This window comes from Cydia pomonella, chromosome 7 (genome assembly GCF_033807575.1).
Source record: "Cydia pomonella isolate Wapato2018A chromosome 7, ilCydPomo1, whole genome shotgun sequence".
Taxonomy (NCBI): Eukaryota; Metazoa; Arthropoda; class Insecta; order Lepidoptera; family Tortricidae; genus Cydia; species Cydia pomonella.
In genome coordinates, this window is record NC_084709.1 from 23118563 (window position 1) to 23142410 (window position 23848).

At 37.6% G+C, this 23848-nt stretch overlaps 2 protein-coding genes across 2 annotated transcripts in view; one reads left to right on the top strand and one right to left on the bottom strand.

Annotated features, from left to right (window-relative positions):
* Positions 1 to 23848, bottom strand: part of LOC133519531 (gastrin/cholecystokinin type B receptor-like) — a 142969-nt gene that overhangs the window by 103279 nt on the left and 15842 nt on the right. The gene's annotated exons all lie outside the window — the stretch shown is intronic.
* LOC133520173 (uncharacterized) lies at positions 6181 to 11523 on the top strand. The gene is made up of 2 exons (XM_061854544.1): positions 6181 to 11146; positions 11442 to 11523. Exons 1-2 carry the CDS (start codon positions 7508 to 7510, stop codon positions 11484 to 11486), a joined length of 3684 nt encoding a protein of 1227 aa, XP_061710528.1. The 5' UTR covers positions 6181 to 7507; the 3' UTR covers positions 11487 to 11523.

The window sequence follows — 23848 nt, forward strand, 5'->3', positions numbered from 1 at the left end:
CTTAATAATCTTTGAACTTAATGATTTAAAAACAAAATGTATACTTGTTATTTGCCCATCCTGTATGTATTAAAAACAAGTGACAACAGTATCTCAGGACGTAATTGGATCGAAAGTATTGGAAATATCTGTCACAACCTGACTCGTTTACTGGGTTTCCTTTTCATAAAACCAAACTTCGGGTATTCTAATGACTCGTCCTGTCCCTACTATATTTTGACCCTTCGTAGTAAAGAACCAAGGATTTTTGTCCAAAATCTAATCATAGTCCAACTAGAGCTTTGAAGACTTGTTCACGGATATAATAAGTCTTCTCTTAATTCGGATCGTGACTGCAGCAGCGTCATTGCTGCAACGCTACTCAGCAGATATTGATATTCAATTTGACGTTTCCTGCAGCAATCCAAACTGCAAAATTGCTGCGCGGCATTGCTATGACGATGATCCTGACTATGACTGCCTAATTTTTATTAATTTTAGGTATTTTTTAGTAAATTTTACGTTGTTTACTATTTTATTTTTTGTATTTTTACATTGTACATAGTTATTAGAAATGGGTGTTTACCTGTAAATAAATAACAATTATTATTATTATTGCTATGGTATGCACTATTGCGGGAAATGACGAAATTAATAGCTGATGTCTGTGGAATATATTCATCCACCACTTTAATACGATTTTAATCATATCGTCGGTGGTACAGAACTGCGGTATTGCGGACTAAAAGGTATCTATTATTTATTTATTTTAAACTTTATTGCACAGTATAGTTGGTAGAAAGAAGTAAAAAGTACAAAGGGTGGAATTAATGCCTTAAGGCATACTCTTCCAGTCAACCACTGGGCCAAACAAAAATTTACTAAGGCGGGTGCAGTGAGACAAAAAATGTTTTAAATAGTTAGTCTAATACTAACACTCAGATATTAAAGGTATGTAGTTATCCAAACCTTATAATTTCACCCTAAAAATCGTAACAACCTTGCCATTGGAAGATCAGATTTAATTTGGTCTGTGTGTACCTACTGTAGGTTTCAGAATAACAAACTTGCTCATTAGACATTGGCCGGGACGTAATGCCTTGATAACTTTTACCGAAGCGCCGGCACGGAATACTAATGATATTCATTTGTAACCTGAAACTGTGTTGTGAAGAACCGACCAAATGCAAATCAATGATTGCGAATTGTGATTTCAAGGCACGATCGTTTTTACCTGTAAACCAATTGAAAAAGAAAAAACTTCACTCGATCCGAATCGTTTCATTAGCTATTTAGATAACCATTGCTTACTAAACCATTTTTTCGCTAAAATTAAAAACGTGTGCCGTAGATTAAATAGGAATGTTGAATTTCTCGCCTTATTACGCGCGTAAGTAAGTACATGTGTACTTTGTTTGTGTTACTGTATTGAAAAAACTAATTTCGGTGAACCAGGAGGTTTATTCTGATTGCATTAACAGGTTACGAATTTGATCTGGATTTGTTATGGACATTATATGTCAGCTGATCTCGGATCTAATTATAGAGATACAGAGCACAGGGACATAATATATGTAATGGGACGAAATTTAAAACACGTTTTAACATTCCTGACAACATACCAAAAACAACCTTCGTAATAAAGTCGGGTTCATTGTTACCCACCAGGAACCGGTAGATAGCAACAATACGTTTACCACTTGGAGGATTGAACAACCGGAGTGGCCTTTAAGAGCTTACCCCTCTGTGGAAAACCTCGGAAAATAGTCATATGTATTATATGGACTCACGTTTATCTGACATGCCTATTTTTACGTAACGTACAAAATATAGCCATACATTTGACGTGCCAACTGTTTTGTACAGAAAATTACAGACAAGTAGTTAAATCCTCTGAGGTCCACACCATTTTGACATACTACTTAGGACCTTTTAAAAGTAGGCAGAAATGAAAAGTGTGGGGATAACTTTTAGTGATAAAGATAGTTTATTATTCAAGTAGGTATATTACAATGCGCTTATGAACGTCAAATAAAGCTACACCGGCTCTAACCCTACACCTCTGACCAGAGAAGATTTAAATCCCCCCTCATTTGGAGCTATCCCTTCCCTATAACTGTACCCCACCTGCAGCTTTGAATACTACCCAATACCCAAAAAAAGTTTTGATTGGTCATTAAAAGTTTTGATTATTTAATATAAAATGCTACGTTGAACGAATAAAAATTGACGTTGTTAACATGCGCGCAGTTATCTAGGTACAGTTGAGTCGCTCGCGGCACAATTCCCGTAGGGCAATTTTTAGGGTTCCGTACAAAGGGTAAAACGGGACCCTATTACTACGACTCCGTTGTCCATCCGTCTGTCTGTCTGTCACCAGGCTGTATCTCATGAACCGTGATAGCTAGACAGTTGAAATTTTCACAGATGATGTATTTCTGTTGCCACTATAACAACAAATACTAAATAGTACGGATCTCTCGGTGTGCGAGTCTGACTCGCACTTGTCCCGCTTTTATTTAGCTTTAGTCAGACTTCTTTACTTAGTTAAGGGGCTGTCAACACCCAATGTCCTTGAAATTGGTGTAACTTAAACAGTTTTTTAAGAAAGACTATTTGTTTTAGTAAAGTAAGAAAAATATATGTTATAATATTCATTATATTTCATAGACCGTGGTTGTACTCGACTCGATACATGATTGAACGAAATCGGCTCGATAGAAAATAATTGCAAAGATTGGTCTTAAAATCACAATTAAACGGTTCTATGATGGTTCTATGTCTTTATTGTTTTGACTTATGGGTCTGCAATTAAAATCACAATTTCAAAACATTTATATCTAGACCGCTAACGAGTAAAATATTATACTAATAACCCACTTTTTTATTTAAATAATTATCTTATTATTCCCTTGCCCAGGCCCAGTAACATGCGACAGTCCTATCTCATTTACTCCGATACAAATAGACAGTGCGCGCGCTTTAGGTATTGATAGCCTCTTAATTGAATCAAACAGTGAATACAACAAGTAAATTCAACTGAAACAGATATCGAAACCTAACTCAAGTTCCTTAATGGCAGTCTAGTGTTCTCTGCAGATATTTCGTTCCAATAGTATTTGAAGCCCGATCCGAGACAATCTAAATTCACAGAATCCTCCGACCGATAGCCGAACCACACTAGTTAGGTACGGATGCAGCAAATCTCAAATTAAGCGTGTTAATTAAATCGAATCTAAACTAATGTAAACTATATATAGCGACACTCAAGGGACCGGACGTTTTTTTGACGCTATATGGAGTTTTCATTGTAAGTTACTTATTACTTATGTACTGTACATAAAATAAATAAAAAAATTAAAAAGCCTTTTATTTCCTGCAAACTAAGACTATACATTTTCACATAGCTAAAAACACTAAATCTAGATTATGATTAACACTAACTTTTTTTTTAGACTAATTGTACTTAAAGTGCAATATGGTCTAACATCACAGGAGCTCTTCACACAAAATGCCTGGAAAAGGTGTATGACGAATTTCCAGTGCTTAGGTCAGGCACGGATCGGATTCACAAACAAGCTATCTTCGATAAAAGGTACAAAATACAGTTATATGAGGACGACAATCATGAAGGACTCAATCCCCGGGAGCTGAGAATCTTCACTGATGGGTCCAAAACAGACAGCGGATCGGGCTCTGGAACCTTCTCAGAAGACCTGAACATGTCAATCACCACTCCGCTAGGAGCCCATAACTCGGTATTCCAAGCTGAGTGTGTAAGAATAATAAGTTAAAATGGATGTCCGAGTAGATAAAAGCAAACCCTGCTGCTATGTAAATAATCAATTAAAACAGAATTAATAGTAAATATTACCTTAAATTCACAATACAGCTTGATAACACTAAGTTAACTGTATAAATTTGGCATAACTTGTCATCAAGTTATTTATTTACCTTGATTCAGAATGATTCGAAACTGCTAAAAACTATCACTAGATGCTATTTGAATTACTAGTATGATAAATTAAATAATGAACAAATATAATTGAAAAATAAAACCTTTTTATTATAGTTAATAAACAAATTTATTCACTTTATCGTCAAGAACTAGTAAATACAATCACTAATACTTTATAATTCACCAATATATGTCTGAATGAATTATTTAATAATTAATTCAGCATTAAGGTATATAAACATTAAAATAATTATCAACATAGTATTTACTTAACTTTCAATATTCCTGTGGCGACGATTAACTCAGTGCTGCAGCGCAACGAAGAATCACAATGAGAATCAATCAAAATGAAATGGGTCGGGCCCTTTTATATCCACTGCTAACCAGCCACTCACAACTGGTTAATCATGCCATTTGTCGTTCGAGAAGTGACGTCACAAACGTATCTTCTCATTTATCGAATAATGCAGAATAAAATGATCACAACATCTTTTCAATAAACTCCGTTATACATAATTACTAATAAGTAATATTAATACATAATATAATCACTTTAAAATAGTTAACAAATCTTATTAGTAGGTTAACTACTGTCTCAAAGTTATCACTATCCATGTTTCTCTAATCAACCGTGGTTTCGTATCGTACCCACATAAATCACAAATTGTGTAAACTTCGCGTGATATTGAGTTAAGTGTTTAAATAATGAATATTTATCAACATTGGAAGTCAGAGAAACAGGTCAGTTTCATACATAATACAATTTATAAATAATAATCTAACACGGCCATACTGACGTGTACTTCGTTCCCGAAGTACTAAAAGCATAATTCAAGAAAGACAACCACATCATTAATTAAGTAAAGCCAATGTTAAATATTATTGACCGGATGAATAAACATGTTACTCTCATTCAATCGCTACTCTTTAGATTGAAACCAATGCTTAATAAACAATAATGCTATGTCATACATTATTATATAATCAATATTATTAACTGCTTGAATAGACATCTTAGCACCATTCAATCATCGAATCTGTGGGTATTGCCAAATACCTAGACATGCCAATTACATTCACCCGCTGCTAATGAGAACAATTGACACCAAGTATATGACCGACCAGCGGATACCAAATTAAGTGTATCAAAAATGTGGGTATTGCCAAATACCTCGGCATGCCAATTACATTCACCCGCTGCTAGTGAGACAATTGACACCAAGTAAATGACCGACCAGCGGATACCGAAATAGTGCATCAAAAATGCCAAACCATACCTAGACATACCGATCACATTCACACGCTGCCAGTGAGACCAATCGGTATCAAGTATGTGGCGTACCAGCGTTTTCTTTTTAATTATATTATATCCAATCTATCATAAAAGGTATATTTACCGACATAACATTATTAGGCAATGGCACCTTCAACATTTATTCAGTAAATAGGCCACCAGGGCACTTTTACACGTCAAAATGAAAACGTCGAATTACAAAAAAAAGTATAATAATAATATTTAAAAAAATTACAAAAAAAAAACTCAAATTATTTAGAGGTGTAAAAGTCTCCAAGTGTCAGAACTAAAAGATTATACAGTTTATCAATTTATCTTTCAAAATTCTGTATAATTAAAAAATCCATAATGAAAAGGTGTATATCCTGTAGATTTTCGGACGGTGGTATCTACCGTTTGTTAAACTCTCTAAAAACCGTTCGGCCAATCTGACAATTCATTTCGCATTATGTGCAGTTTTATAGTACAGCAAACTATTTTTAATATATAGGCGATTCGGATGTCGAGGTAACACTACTATAAAAAAATTAAATTTTAACATTTACATCATTATAGGTGTACCAGGACTCTGCTCCACTGTCGCTTGTAGCAGGGTCAAAAGTAGGCAAAGCAATGTCCACGTCTTTTCCGAGAGCACCGGAGACAGCATCCTTGATCGCTTTCAGAAGGCCTTGCACAGCTTCCAAATCTCTCTGAAATCACATAAGCATTTTTTAAAGTAAGGCTGAATACTATCCCACTTCTGATGTTAGAATAATAAGTTAAAATGGATGTCCGAGTAGATAAAAGCAAACCCTGCTGCTATGTAAATAATCAATTAAAACAGAATTAATAGTAAATATTACCTTAAATTCACAATACAGCTTGATAACACTAAGTTAACTGTATAAATTTGGCATAACTTGTCATCAAGTTATTTATTTACCTTGATTCAGAATGATTCGAAACTGCTAAAAACTATCACTAGTGTTAACGCGCCCCACTCGCGGACTCGCTGATCGGGTCCCCGCCTCCCGCGCTCGCTCCCCGCGGGCCGCCACCGCCGGCCCGTCGCCTCATCGCGCGCCGGCATTTCATTCCTCCAGCGCTCTCGACCAGAGCGCGCGCGCACACCGCTAATCAGTGCTCGCGATACACGTACCTATTTTTTATGTTATTTAATCGCTCAGACCAATATACGGTTTTAAAGTACAATTTGGTGTCGTCTTCATCATTTACGAACCTTCGTCAACAAGTTTCGAGCCGGATTCGACGTAAAGCAACTTTAAAGACGCCGTTTCGACGAGGTCCATCAAACACAAAGAAGATAGCGCGCCTGGCCGAGACTACAATCGCCATTTTTATAACATCGGAGTGAATCACCGCGAGCCAACCTAAGCTACAACTACTACAATAAAGCGAAATTTGTGAAGTCATCGTCCTGCCCGAGAATAAAGAAACGAGACATTCAAAACCAGAAAAGGGTTCCACAAACCAAGAACGGCTCCACATACCAGGAAAAGGGTTTGCAGTGTTTATTTGTGAGTCGTTCCTATTTTATTTCTTATTGCGCAGGTATAATTTGACCACCTTTATTTGGTACTTATTTCTTTAATTTTCAATTTAATTCTCTTCTAGCTACTAAAATCACATTCCTGTTTCACGTCACCCAACTCTTAATCAGTCTACATCTTAGTTAAATCGTAATATTTTTTTAATATTCCTTTTTAATTTACAAGCTTTCTTATCAAGGTTAACATTCCCGTTCATATTTTGGATATTTTTATTACAGTTTCCGTAAAATTAGCTTAAAATTAGTAACCACATTTCAAGGCCTAATTAATTGTATTGCAACCATTTGTGCCAACCGTGTGCCATCATTGCTATATTTTAATATTTACTTGGAATATTTCAGAAATCTACACGTGTTCGTATTTGTACCTACACGTAACCAAGCCGTGCCGGGGCCGGAGCTACAGCGTGCACGTGCACGTGTACACCTGCTTCCGTCAGTGTTCGCGCTTGCTTGCCTGCCTGCCTCCGCCACGCCACGCCACGCCATTGCCTCTCGCACACGTGCTATTTGCAAAATTTCAAAATTTACGTATCGCTTCACACACTATATTATTTCACATTTTTTTTAATTTAAGCACTTGCTAATCACATTTTCCTATTGCAGCTGGAAATTTGAATTCTATCGCCATTTCTATAACTTTTAACTAAATTTTCACTTTCTATCACAAATCTTTTGTTTTCTTTAAAAATTTGATTTTTTCAATACTTCACGCATTGCCAAAATGGATTTAAAAAATCTCAGAAAAACACGTGCCTCTTTCAAATCAAAGCTTACCATATTTAAATCATATTTAGAGCCTCTTTTGTCATGCCATACGCTAAATAATTTGCAAAATCATGAGCTGAATACCAGATTCATTAAAATCCAAGATATGTACAATGATTTTGATTCAGTTCAAACTGATATAGAAAATTTGACGGAAATTCCAGGTGACGAGCACACAGAACGGGAAAATTTCGAGACAAGCTACTTTGGTGCCTTGGCTGCTGCGCAGGAACTGCTCAGCAGGCACACCGCGGCTGGTGCTGCTTCTGCGGCGCCTGAGGACAATCTGGTAACGGGTTCCAATGTCGTTACTGCACTCACAGGTGGGCCAAATATTAAATTACCTACAATTCATTTACCTACCTTTTCTGGGCGCTATCAGGACTGGTTAGAATACCATGATACCTACAAATCTCTCATACACGATAATCAATCAATTCCAATCATCCACAAATTTCATTATTTGCGAAGTTCATTGAAAGACGGTGCTTCACTCGTAATTAAATCACTAGAGTTCTCGTCTGATAACTATAAGGTCGCATGGGATTTGCTTTGTGAACGTTACACAAACGATAGAATATTGGTAAATAATCACTTAAATGCATTATTTAACATAAACCCCGTGCTTCAAGAATCTTCAAGGGCCTTACGAAATACCATAGATTTAGTCAATAAAAATCTCAGGGCTTTGAAGACTCTTAATTTACCCACAGAGCACTGGGACATCCTCATAATCCACATGGTAACTAGCAAACTCGATTCAGCCACTTTGCGCGATTGGGAAACCGAGCGCAATAATATTAAAAAACTACCAACATTAACGGAATTTACCACTTTCTTAAGAAACCGCGCAGATTTGCTAGAAACCATGGAGGAGGCACAAACACTAAATAAACCACGTCGACACAGCGACATTACTCACAATCGTCCTAAATCATTTCTTGTAAACCATGCTCAAAATCAGACTCAGTATAAATATAAGTGTCCTGTTTGCAAAAATAATCACTCAATTTATCAATGTACTAAGTTTAAAACAATGCCAGTTGAATCCCGCATTAATAAAGTGAATCAATTGAATCTTTGCACAAATTGTTTGCGATCAGGACATGACGAACAACGTTGCAGGCTGAGCTCATGCCGGCTTTGCACACAAAGACACAATACCATGCTACATATGAACAATCAAGCAAAGGCAGACCCTAAGTCTTCCACATCCAAACCTAATGATTGTGTAGCATCACCAACTCTAAAAGAGCATACACAAGCTCCACAACAAATTACAAACAGTGCTGCTTTATGCTCCACGTTCGGTAGCCATCGTGTACCGTTATCTACAGCTGTCATCAACGTCAGCGACTATGATGGCCACACACACCAAGTTAGAGTTCTCTTGGACAACGGAAGTATATCTAGTTTCATTACCAAAGATCTTCAAGCAAAATTAAAATTACCTACTTATTCCACTAGCATATCCGTCACAGGGTTAGAAAAGAAAAGATCAAGCATCTCCGAACATTGTGATGTAACCATAACTTCACGTACGCAAGACTACACAGCAGAAGTCAATTGCTTCGTTGTCCAAGAGATCACTGATATGATTCCATTCACCAAACTAAATTGTGATTCGTTCACTATTCCCCCTCACATCCACCTAGCGGACCCGAACTTTCACGAGCCATCCGAGGTGCAGATGCTGCTGGGTGCAGAACTCTTTTGGGAGTGCCTTACATACAATCACATATCCCTGGGCAAGAAAAAACCCGTCCTAGTTGAAACAACACTCGGATGGCTTGTTGCAGGTTCTATACATACACAAAATTCTAAACAAAAGCAACCCTATACAGTCCATTGCAATCTAATCAATAACATTGAGCTCGATGCAAAACTAGACAAGTTTTTTGAACTAGAATCAGTTCCATCCACTCAACAAATCCACACTAAAGGTGAGAGTGAATGCGAACGCATATTTACACAAACAACAACCCGCCACCCAGATGGTAAGTTTGTTGTCACAATACCATTAAAAGAATCTCCTGAATGTTTGGGCGATTCTAAAGCACAAGCATTACTTCGATTTCAAGCATTAGAGCATAAATTCAAGCGCACCAGATGTCTTGTACAGTTGGGTCAAGAATGCGCAGAAAAAAATGTAAGTGAAACAATCTTACACGATTTCTATATAGATGACTACATCTCAGGAAATGATGACAAAGCCACTCTGTTAGAAACATGCAGAGGCGTCATTAAAACACTAGAAAGTGCTCATTTTCACTTAAGAAAGTGGCGTTCAAATACACCATCATTACTTGATAATTTAGTTGCAGAAAACAGTAGCGATGAACTATTTAAATTGGACACAGAAAATCACTCGAAAACCTTAGGTTTACTTTGGTCATGTCAATCTGATGAGCTGCTGTTCTCTGTAGCTGGAAATCTAAAACCCAAACCCACAACCTTGAACCCTGCCGACATAGGTAGTAGGGGTCAGAGCGCATCAAACCTCAAAAATTCACTTTTGTGGTGGGAAGGACCGCCCTTCCTTCATGAAACGGAAATACAATGGCCTACTCAACCTCAAAACTTACCTTTAGAAAATTTGCCTGAAGTCAAAATACAATGTCACGTTTCAACTGAACAATGCGAGGATAATTTTACCTCTAAATACTCAAACTTTTGTAAATTGCAACGTATTGTAGCATACATGAATAGATTCGTTCATAACTGTAAAAATGTAACAAACAAGAATACAGGTCCATTAAAGGTGTCAGAGCTTAATCTGTCTTTACAAATGTTGTGCAAACAAGTGCAGACTGACAAATTTAGCGAGCAACTCTCGCGTTTGCTAAATAAGCGCCCACTTTCTCATAAAGATACTCTGTTGAAATTTAATTCATTTGTAGATACTTTCGGAATTATGCGAGTAGGCGGTAGACTTGCAAGTTCATATTACGATTATAACACAAAACACCCTATTTTATTACATGCATCGCATCACATCACTAAAATATTAGTACACCATTACCATCGAATGTTGATGCACACTGGACCACAGCTGATGCTAGCAACATTACGTCACAGGTACTGGATAATTAACGGCCGTAACCTTTGCAGACAGACTTCACAAAGCTGCATTACATGTTTAAGATACTCTGGTAAAACTCATCAGCCAATTATGGGCAACTTGCCACTGCAAAGGGTACAGTCCGAATATGTATTTGCTAACACATCCTGTGACTACGCTGGGCCAATCCTGATAGCGAGCAGAAAGGGTCGTGGTTGTCAAACGAAGAAAGCATATATAGTTGTTTTTGTTTGTTTGGCAGTGAGGGCGGTACACTTGGAGCTCGTCACTGATTTGACAGCCATGGGCTTTATTGCCGCTTTAAATAGATTCATAGCCCGCAGAGGCAAACCAGCCACCATTTTGTCAGATAATGGTACTTGTTTCATAGGGGCTTGTAACGAATTAGCAAAGTTCCTTAAAAATAATTCTGAAGAAATAACGTCATATTCAGCTACAAAGGAAATAGAATTCAAATTTTGTCCTGCTTATAGCCCACATTTTAATGGTTTGGCGGAGGGCGCAGTTAAGCAGGTAAAACATCATTTAAAACGAGTTACCTCAATGGCTCACTTAGATTATGAAGAGATGGTTACATTTTTGGTTCAAGTTGAAGCTTTGCTTAATTCTAGGCCTTTAACCCCTATTTCATCTGATCCGTCAGATCTTACTCCTCTCACCCCTGCGCATTTTTTGATAGGCCGAACGCTCACTATGATACCTGCTCCCTTGGTGCAAGACTCGCCGATACATACCCTAACGAGATATCAGAGAATAGAAGCACTAAAAGCGCATTTTTGGAAGCGGTATTATAAAGAATTCATTTCAGAACTGCAGGTCCGAAACAAATGGCGCAGGGATGGAGGCCAGCTGAAGCTTGGCGAGATGGTTCTCGTCAAAGACGACCGCTTGTCCCCCAGCAGATGGCTGCTTGGGCGAGTCACCGCAGTCTACCCGGGCAACGACGGAGTCAGTCGCGTCGCTGACGTCACCACCACCACAGGGACGCTGAGAAGGGCCTACAACAGGCTCTGCCCGCTCCCACTGACATTGGACCAGGATGGTCCAAGGGGGCCAGCTTGTTAACGCGCCCCACTCGCGGACTCGCTGATCGGGTCCCCGCCTCCCGCGCTCGCTCCCCGCGGGCCGCCACCGCCGGCCCGTCGCCTCATCGCGCGCCGGCATTTCATTCCTCCAGCGCTCTCGACCAGAGCGCGCGCGCACACCGCTAATCAGTGCTCGCGATACACGTACCTATTTTTTATGTAATTTAATCGCTCAGACCAATATACGGTTTTAAAGTACAATTTGGTGTCGTCTTCATCATTTACGAACCTTCGTCAACAACTAGATGCTATTTGAATTACTAGTATGATAAATTAAATAATGAACAAATATAATTGAAAAATAAAACCTTTTTATTATAGTTAATAAACAAATTTATTCACTTTATCGTCAAGAACTAGTAAATACAATCACTAATACTTTATAATTCACCAATATATGTCTGAATGAATTATTTAATAATTAATTCAGCATTAAGGTATATAAACATTAAAATAATTATCAACATAGTATTTACTTAACTTTCAATATTCCTGTGGCGACGATTAACTCAGTGCTGCAGCGCAACGAAGAATCACAATGAGAATCAATCAAAATGAAATGGGTCGGGCCCTTTTATATCCACTGCTAACCAGCCACTCACAACTGGTTAATCATGCCATTTGTCGTTCGAGAAGTGACGTCACAAACGTATCTTCTCATTTATCGAATAATGCAGAATAAAATGATCACAACATCTTTTCAATAAACTCCGTTATACATAATTACTAATAAGTAATATTAATACATAATATAATCACTTTAAAATAGTTAACAAATCTTATTAGTAGGTTAACTACTGTCTCAAAGTTATCACTATCCATGTTTCTCTAATCAACCGTGGTTTCGTATCGTACCCACATAAATCACAAATTGTGTAAACTTCGCGTGATATTGAGTTAAGTGTTTAAATAATGAATATTTATCAACATTGGAAGTCAGAGAAACAGGTCAGTTTCATACATAATACAATTTATAAATAATAATCTAACAAGTGCATGGGCATCATAAACGCGGCGGCTGCCATCACTGCAAGGAAGGTAGTAGGATCCTCCATCCGCATACTCTCCGATGCAGCAGCAGCAGCGATGTAGCAGTCTTAATGGCTCTAAACAGCCATATAGTTACATCCAAACTTATACATGATTGCCACGAACGACTAATGGAGGTATGTCATAATAACAAGATCACCCTACAATGGATCAAGGGACACAGTGGATCCCGAGGTAACGATGCTGCGGACGAGCTTGCCAGGCAAGGATCGTATGCGGGGGCGATTGGTCCGGAACCGATTCTTCCGATACCGTTTAGCAAGGTACGCTCAATGCTGCTGGCACGTACAGGGAAACTACACACAGAACACTGGCTGAACCAGGCTGGATGCAGACAGGCAAAAGAAGCCATGCCTGGCATCAACGGAAAACTCACAAGGGCGCTCCTGCAACTAGGGAAGGTCCGACTGAGTATGGTAACCAGTGTCATAACAGGTCATGGACTATTTAACAAACATCTTTTCACAACAGGTGTCACAGACAGTCCCCTGTGCCGAGGATGCATGGAAACAGAAGAAACAGCCTCTCACATGGTGCTGGAATGCAGCGGAGTGACTCCATACAGGGCTAAACATCTCGGATCTCCGAGAGACCTCCCCGAGGTCCTACTCAACATTAAAGGTTTGATAGGATTCCTCGAGGAGCTGGGCTGGCAGGATTAGCCCACCCCCAACATATCACGCAAAATAGGCGCAAGTCGTCGAGTTGCGGAAAATCGCCCGAATACAATACAATACAATACAATACAATACAAGTGCAAGAACCCCTCCGCAGGTGAAGGCCTCCTCCAATTACATAACACAAGTACATAAGTAAAGAGAAATTAATACTAACGCAGCGGCTTACGTGAGCGAATAACTCGCAAACGCGAAGTGGCGATGGCGCGGCGCGGCGGCCCACGGCATTCGCGTTCGCAACGAGATCGCCCACGTAGGACACATCCATTGGTATCAAAGGATTGATTCACCCACGCCGCGCCACGCCGCTTTGCGTTCGCGAGTTATTCGCTCACGTAAGCCTCTGTATTAAGTAAACCAACTATAGCCAACAAATATCGATGATAGGGAGTGAATCGTTACATCGAGTGAGCTTATATGGAGTTTAAACTGTACTAATATTATAAACGTGACACTTAATCTGTCTGTTTCTTTGTCACGTTTTCACGACATTGAATACAGCACAACTAGGGCATAAAGTGACCCATTTCAGTTGAAGCAATTTATCGGTCCGAAAGTAAGCGAGAATTAATGATATAAGTCGAGAATAAAATGGGGCATAAGCCCAAGTTATATACCTTGCTTTTCACTTCGATTGCGAGGAAAATAAAAAGAAATATCCAATGTTTTAGGTTGTTGTACTGTGTTTATACTATTTATACAAGATTAAGAAAATGGTACTCGGGCCCGCGCAACAGCCGCAACAGGGTCGAGGGCGCGCTGGCCGCCACTTGCAGCAGGGCAGTTTGTACGGCAGATTTAGGACTTTATTTCTAAGTAAATAAGAGTCGTAATAGATAATTTAACTTTATGCTCTAGAGCAAGATAAGCAACTTTGTGCCGCTTACATGCGACATAAACCTTAATTTTAGAAGCACGAGAAAGAGAAAAATACACTATTTAACGGATTAAAAAAACCATGTCTTCAACAGCAATCTCAAAAGTTTACATCGCAGTTAATAAAATAAAAACCAGCCAAGAGCATGTCGGACCAGGCTCAGTGTTCAGTACCGTAGTTATCCGTCTGCCAGGTCTGGAGGATATTAGTAAAAATAAAGTAAAATATTGTTTAAGAAACTATTAATTTAATTTTTAAACATCGCCCCTCTCCCGACGCGATTCTGTTAACCGGGCTTTGAAACTATAGATATACAGTATAAGATACAAAATACTTATGACGAAAGAGGCACGAACAACACATCCAAGGTTTATCTAACATATTAAGTTTCATCCAGAACTTAACTAAAACTGGAAATATCTCACCTTATTTTCGAAAAGTTTTTACTGAATATTGAAATTCTTTTCTCACTCGTCCGTAAATGGAGCTAGCCAGCTGTTAACTGGGGAGTAGGGCAGGCAGGTGCTTAGGTATCTAATGCCCTTGGTTGAACTAAGCAGCAACGTCGCGTTCACTAGATATTCACTTGGCTATTTGTGTACTACTGGCTAACTGATGAACGGCCAACCTCATGAATTTCATACGAAACCTCTGAGGAACCAAAATCGCCATACAAAAGTGCTTTGGAAGAAAAAGTCGCGTTTGATTCACGTATTCTAATCAAACTTTGCACACGTGATAAAGAACGCATTAATTTAAAAATCACTAAAATTGTATGTATTCTAAATAGGTAGGTACTTTCAGTTTTCCCATCGTATACTGTCGCGGAAGTGATTCAGATTAAAACCATGGTTGTATCATATTCAAACTCTGAATATGCCTTATATAAATTTGAAAGCAAATTTACGAGATCTCGGTATCTTGCCTGAACAACAATTATACATAATTCCCCGTCGAGAGTGACGGCACTCAGGGTGACTCAATAATCCTATTGTTCTAGACTCCGTTAAACTTAAACTTTGATATGGCATTGAGACGCAATATTATTTGTCTAAAGCCAAATAATAGATTTGAAAATGATGAGATGTTTACAAGGATACGAACTTTCAAGAAAAGTGCGTTTTCTCATTTTACATTACATATGGTGCTACTTTACCGCACTAGTGCGAAAATAAGCATATTACGTTACTGTGTCGAACATTTAAAGGGCCATATGTACTGTAAAACGTTGTACGATACATGTGCGAATAGGTAATTTGCAACTCGTGTCAATTTAAAACACTCCCTTTGGTCGTGTTTTAATTTATCGCCACTCGTTTCGAATTTCCTATTTTTCGCACTTGTATCGTAATGTACTATTAAAGGCCGGCAACGCACCTAAAACCCCTCTGGTCTTGCAGGTGTCCATGGGCGGCAGTAATCGCTTACATTAAGGCGATTTGTCTGCTCGTTTGCCTTCTGTATTATAAGATAAGGGGTGTCGTGTTAAAGATATTATAATATTTTTTACAGTACATATCGTGCTACTTTAGCGCACTAGTGCGAAAATTAGCACATTATGTAACTATGTCGATAATTTAAAGGGCTATATGTCCCTAAAACGTTGTACGATACATGTGCGAACAAGTAATTTGCAACTCGTGTCGATTTAAAACACTCCCAAATTATTTTTTTATGATCTGCAAGTGGGTCGTTGTTGTTCTTAAAAGTGTGCAGAAAATTATACGTTTCTGCTTTAGAGCATTGTACTTTTTAAGTAGGTACGTTTTCTTTTTTTTCGATAAGCAATTGCAATTTTTGGTTTAAAATTGATTTGTTGTCCAATTTCCATTCTAATAATTAACTCCCCATTCCGTAAATAAAGATAATTTTACCTAAATTGTTAATGGGACCCTCAGGAAATACTAACTGAAGTTTATACTCAGCCGTGTTTTTTTAATTTACATGTATTTTACTTTCCTCGTATTTGAAATGAAAAATGGGGTGTTTAACTTGGGTGAAAGACATCATTTCAGTCTCGGACTATTACCTATACTTAAATTACTTCGACAAAAATAGGTGCCTTTCATCCCTTGGTTAACTATCCTATTTAATCTTACGATACAACGTGCACCGTCATGAACGAAAGCATTATTTTTTATGAACGTTTTCAAAATTGGATTACGTAGATACCCATTTGTTTCTAAATATAAACAATGGGTAGGAGTAGCCTGGGAGAAAAAATAATATTTTGTCCCGTGCTACTCCTATGCATTGTTTCGTGGCTAAAAATTTACATTTGTATCGTGGCTAAAATGTTTTATGTGTGGAGTTTTACACACTAAGCTCTGATCAGCCTGATTGGCAGTCTAAAAATTCAAAATTCAAAATTCAAAAATTTATTCTGCAAGTAGGCCTCAAGGGCTCTTTTACAAGTCAATACAACATTTATAGTAACATCATATAGTGACATGAAAAATACATAACAACATTTATAAATACAACAGCCAATACCTGGGTAAACATTACATTATAATAATCTTAAAATAAATAATTAATACAATACAATAGAGATGTATAGTCTCTATGGTTAAAAACACATTAAATCTGGAGATGTAAAAGGTCCCCAATGTCAGAGTACTAATACTAATAAAATTTGGAGGTGTAAAGTCTCTCCAAGTGTCAAAATAAAATTTATACTAAATAAATAAACCGCGTCTGGACTGTTAAACTAGCAGTCTCATAAACTAATGCTACATTCTGTACATAACTAGTATGTACCAAGTCAAGTATATTATACAATATGACAGAGACGTATAGTCTCCACGGTTAATATATTAAGTTTGGAGATGTATAAGGTCCCCGCGGTCGGAGAAAAATAATAATACACAATAATAAGATTTGGAGGTGTAAAGGTTCTCCAAATGTCAAAGAATAAAAAAATAAAAAATTGTATGAAATACATATTTCACGTCAAGAGACTGTTAAGCTAACAATCTTAAAACTAGTTCTACAGAATACATAACTACTATGTATTTAATATGTCAATGTCATCATCAAAATAACAAAAACATAACAAACATTAATACATAAGGTCGAACAGCTAGAAACAACAGCGCCATATGCCTCTCCGGGACACTGCACGCAAAACTATTACAGCTTTTGAGACTGGATACTTGGCCATGATTCCGTGTCTCCCAAGTAGTCATCTATTTTATAGTATCCCTTTTTGAGAAGTGCATTTTTGACGTATTGCTTGAATGAAGTATAGGGCAGGTTCCATGCCTCTAAGGGTACTTTGTTATAAAATGTTACACAGTTTCCCATGAACGATTTTTTAACTTTCTGTAGACGAAACTTGGAGACTACTAACTTATGTTTATTTCGCGTATTATAACTATGGATATCGGACAGTTTCTTAAAGGACTTTATATTCTTATGCGTATACATTATCACATCTAGTATGTATTGTGAAGCTACTGTGAGAATATCTATTTCCTTGAATCGTTCTCTCAGTGAGTCACGAGAAGCCATGTTATAAATAGATCTGATTGCCCTCTTCTGAAGAACGAAGATGGTTTCTATATCAGCTGCTTTGCCCCACGCCAGTATGCCATAAGACATAATACTGTGAAAGTAACTGAAGTAAACTAGGCGAGCTGTCTCCACGTCAGTAAACTGCCTGATTCTTCTTACTGCATACGCGGCAGAGCTCAACCTTTTCGCCAGGGCAGATATGTGAGGGGCCCATTGCAGTTTACTATCTAAAGTAAGGCCCAGAAAAACCGTATTCTCGACAAGGTCCAGCGTTTCGCCATTTAATGTGATGATAGTTTCAGATTTTCTTACATTCGGCAGCGAAAATTTGACACTTTTCGTCTTTTTCGCATTAAGAAGTAAGTTATTTGCTGTGAACCATTCTAGTACCTTTTCCAAAGTTTCATTGACTTGGCTATAATCGCTCAGTTTCCTGTCAACTTTGAAAATTAGTGAGGTGTCATCAGCAAATAAGACTATCTCACATTTATGTTTTACAAGGTTCGGCAGATCATTTATATATACAAGGAAGAGAAAAGGACCCAAAATTGAACCCTGTGGAACTCCGAGCTTTACAGTCATTCCAGTAGACTCCGTTCCATTTACAACCACTTTCTGGGTTCTTTGGTTTAAGTAAGACTTAACAAGGCTTAGAGCTTCCGTTGACAGACCGTAGTGCTTCAGCTTGTGTAGAAGTGTGTCATGCTCCACGCAATCAAATGCTTTGGACAGATCGCAGAAGACACCTATAGCATCTAGCGAGTGTTCCCAGGCGTCGTATATGTGCTTGATTAGTACAGAGGCGGCATCAGTCGTCGAACGACCTCTTGTAAAACCAAATTGCTGATCTTGAAGTAGTTCATTCGAGTTGAAATGTCGAAGCAATTGGTTTAATAAAAAATTTTCAAACACTTTACTGAGAACAGGAAGTATTGAAATAGGTCTAAAATTTCCAAGGTCATCTTTGCTGCCCGCTTTAAATAGAGGAATGACCTTACTGTACTTCATCAGATCGGGAAATACACATTCTCTAACACAAGCATTAAATATATCGGCCAAATACGGTGCCACTACGTCGATTACAGATTGCATGACTTTCACAGAGATCCCCCAAAGGTCCTCAGTATTCTTTAATTTCAAGGACTTGAACGTTTTAATGATTTCATGGGGGTCAGTATATTGGAAGTATAATTCCATGCTGCATTTCTTGACATTGTTTGTATCTAAGTAAACACCAGCCTTTGCTACAGAGGAGTTCAAGTTCCGTGTAGCATCTGTGGCTATGTTGGTGAAAAAGTGTTGAAAGGCGCCAGCAACATCCAGGTCTGCAGACAATATTCGGTCTTGAACTTTCAGTCTGTAGTGGCCATCACGGGGTTTCGTTTTTCCAGTTTCAGTGTTTATTACAGTCCAAGTAGCTTTTACTTTATTGTCAGCTGACCTGACTTTCTGACCTATAAAGGCAGACTTAGCCGCGGCGCAGACTTTCTTAAACACTTTTGAATATTTTCTTACATATTCTGCAAAATTCTCGTCATGGTTAATGCTCCTCATTTCATACAGGTCATACAATCTATTCCTACTCTTATGGATGCCCACTGTGGCCCATTCACTAAGCCTTGTTTTCAGTGATCCTTGCTTTAGAGTCTTTGTTTTAAAAATATTCTTGTGGACGTCATGTATCACATTCGACAGTTCCTTGTATAGTGTATCAGGATCTTGCTCACCTGTAATCAGTGCTGGTACCTTGGATATAACACCTTCTCTAAACCTTTCCATTCGACTGGCAGTGATGGGTCTATATGTAAATGATTGCTGTTTTCTTATAACATTGACTTGGAAATAGGCTTTTTGACCACAGTGATCAGAGTTGAAGCAGCTAAAGATCTCTTTTTTTATAACTTCACAATTATAGAATACATTGTCCAAACATGTCGCCATGCTAGCTGTAATCCTTGTGGGCTCGTTGAATAGCGGAAACAAGTCAAAAGACTGATAAAGGTTTAGAAGTCTTACAGTGTGTGCATGTGTGGGATCTAATATATTAACATTAAAGTCCCCACAGAAAATGAGGGTACTTAAGAGGAATTCCTAGTTGCGATTTTTCCATACAAACCCTCTCGACTGTTTCCTGTCTGGATTTTTAACGTAGAGCAATGATTTTTTTCTAATAAGATCAATATCATCAATATCTTTGCCGCTATGTTTTGCTTTAATACTACGTCGGTGGCAAACAAGCATACGGCCCGCCTGATGGTAAGCAGTATCCGTAGCCTATGTACGCCTGCAACTCCAGAGGAGTTACATGCGCGTTGCCGACCCTAACCCCCTCCCTCCCCTTGTTGAGCTCTGGCAACCTTACTCACCGGCAGGAACACAACACTATGAGTCTAGTGTTTTTTGGCTGCGATTTTCTGTAAGGTGGAGGTACTTCTCCAGTTGGGCTCTGCTCTAGATCTGGAATGACATCCGCTGTGCTGTGCCCTACCACACAGAGCGAGATGACATTCACAGTGCCCATACCTCTCTTGTGGACGCAGTTTAAGGACGTACCCGGGTCCAAAATCATCCCCTTCTTTGGATTATTTTATTTTGAAAAACAGCGCCTCGAAAATCGCAAAAACCGCTCAACTGAATTGGCTACAAAAAAGGCGCAGTATACAAATATGACAACAAACATCCAAATAATCAAAACATAGCGGCATAAATTATAGGCACACACTCCCGCCCATTTACAATTGATTGTTATTAATTTACTTGTCCGTACTTGAACTAGTCCCTAACTCCCTTCCGAGGTTTTCCCGAGAGTCTACAGTATGGGGTTCTTCAAAAAAGGAGTGTACCACAGGTTTTTAAAGGTTCGGCAATGCGCATGTAACACCTCTGGAGTTGCAGGCGTCCATAGGCTGCGGTGACTGCTTACCATCAGGCGGGCCGTATGCTTGTTTGCCACCGTCGTGGTATTAAAAAAAAGCCGCTTGTCACTGCTTACCCGCCTTTTTATAACAATTTATAATATCGGGAACCAGTGACAAGTAACGGCCCGATTCGAAGAATGAGATACGATAACGATGAGTTCTGGTTTAGATAAGTTATCATTTTGATATCGTTTGTATGTCGTATAATTGACAGAAGCAGCTCGATTCGGGCAACCAATGTCACTTTGACGTTAGAAATATCGTAGATAGGTCTTATTGGGGTTGTCGTTGAGATTCAAGATGGCGTAGACGTCTCGAGAATATTTTTTTGTGTTTTGCTCATTTATGTTGTTCAAAGTGTAGTATTAATAGCTTATTATGCAGTGAACTATCGTTGAAGTGTGCAGTTAATTAAAAACTAATCTTGAAACGCGTTTAACCATGTTTTAATCAACATCCGGCAATCCATCATGGCTTTTAGTAAAGTCCAGCTATCTCTTTACTAAAAGCAACTACCGGACAACGTCATGCTCTACGAGCACACTTAAAACTTACAACGAAACTTGACATTGGCAAAATCATCATAGATTTGATGGAAGCCATATTTTAAAAGAAGAAGAAGGTCTTATTGGAATCACAGCGGAATCGAAATAAAAGTCAATTTTGAAATGTCGTTTAGTTATCAATCTTTTAAAGAACTTTCCAAGACCTTAAACGTGTTCTAATCATTGTTCGAATCGGGCCGTAAGAGTCAATTGATACTCTTTTTATAAGCGTGTCATAAATAAAAGGAAGAAAAGCCAAAATATAAGCTATTTATAAATAATGATCATTACACTATGACATACCAATAACATTTCGAATATCAATCGTCCGAGATAGTAAGTTGCATTTAGTAGCAAATGTAAACTCATACTAAATACTAATTCATAATCGATATGTAAACAGGCCCTAAGGCAAATGTACACGCTCGTAGGGGCCTTATCAGATAAAAATAAATCATCGATTATTTGCAAAATGTAGTTAATACGAATACCGGTTTCTTTGAGAAATTTACTTAATTTAATCTCAGGAACTCTTGAAATTAACGGACTTTAAAAAACACTGTTATGAAAAAAATACTTTAAACATGTATAAAGAATAAATTTATTTATAGAATTCATATGATGAAAACCGAAATTATAAATACACGCTTAACCAAAAACATCCGATTAGGAAAAAAAAATTTTTTTTCTTTACACCTATAATTACATTAAAAGACGACTTAGGGCAAAATACTGTTACTAAATAAAATGAAACGCCTTTTCGATCGTTGAGTTTCTTATACTATCACCATCATCCAATGCCTTTGCAAAAGACTGTCTGGCCTATCCGCTAACATACTTAGTATGCTGTTGGGACTATCCTGGATTCTGCTTCTTATGGACATGATTCTTTTGCGCATTATGGCGTGGAAGTCGTCTACGTGGGCGTCGGCAAACATGCCAGATGCGTTGCAGAAGTCCCATCAGGACCCTAAACATGTCATTATAGAGTTAATGTAAATTATTAATTTTAATGATATATGTATTTTGCCTAGAATTAAGATATCTGCCTACATATTTCATATCAAGACAGCAAACCAACTCAGCCTGCCCAAGAAGCTCCTATACCCTTGCAAGATGTGAAAAGTTTCAAAAGGCTGGAAAATTTTATGGTAATTTAAGGAAATTTTCTCAAGAAATAAAGGAAGTTTATAATTAGTAAACAAAAGTATAGAAATTACAACGAAATAATAGGGTATTTGACTAAGTCAAATCAGTTTTTTTTTCGACTAGTCAAAACGATTTCCTACGATATGAAACACTAGCAAATGACGTCACGGTGAACTTACCTACCCTTTATGGTTCTATACGAATTATGAGGTAATGTCATGTCATGTTATCTCGTAATGTTTGCAGTTGTTTGTTGGGCTTGGTAAATTTTCAAAAATAATAACGAGGTCATTATTTATTTATTTAAGCTTTATTGCACGATATAAAATTGTACAAATGGCGGACTTTAATGACTTAAGGCATTCTCTACCAGACAACCATTGGATCAAACAGAAATTTGCAGTTAGTGCAGGCATAGTGCAGGATTGTACATATTTAACGAAAGGGAATATGAAACACAAATCAAGTAATTCTAAACAATATTCTATCTATACACTTACACATATAAAAATAATAGCAATATATATACACAACATACATACATATATACAAATACATATTTATTATGTACTATGTACCCAAGTACACAACTAACATGCGGATCATTTATTAACTTTGAACGAGTTAGAGAAGTGCTTAGGTAACAGGTTTTTAAAAGAAAATTAAGAATTATTAAGTGTAATTTAAAAAAACTTCTTAATTCACGACAACAGGGGTAAATTCCATGTCTGGTTTGATTTGTTACCCGTATTGGATTTACACACTGTATATAATTATAACATTTAAAAAAAAAATGACATGACAGCTTTGATAGTAAAAGACTCGTCTCGTTCGCCGTCGTCGGCAAGATGTTCATGATCAGAACTCTAAAGATCAATAAAATTAAAGCTTATTGATATAAATTAGTTCTAATCTAAGTTGCTTTCAAATAATACCAACTACAAAATACACGGTTCGCGAAACTTGTAACATCGCGAATGTAAACTTTGTTTCTGTTAGTTACCCCTATTAACATCCTAAATTGAAATGCTAATTTATGTTAATATTTTGTAGGTGATTATGATACCCGTGAACATTAAGAACGGTAACAGGGTGCCTCTGTATTATGGGATCTAAATTGAAAGGTCGATTTCATTATTCAGAGTTGACTTTTTCTAGTGTAATACCAATTTTAATTTGTCAAAGCAAATATTATTTGAAATTCTTTACGGTTTTTATGCGCAAAAAAGCCGCTCTGTTGTTATGCAGTTATATTATGTTTTCAGGTCGGTGAGATGGAACCTATCTGAACCACGGCAGTGCACTTCACATCTGTGCAAATATGTAAGTATTTATTTATTTTTTGAAATTTGGTTGCACAAAATACAAAAATAATGTAGAAATGGACAAAATGCCGAA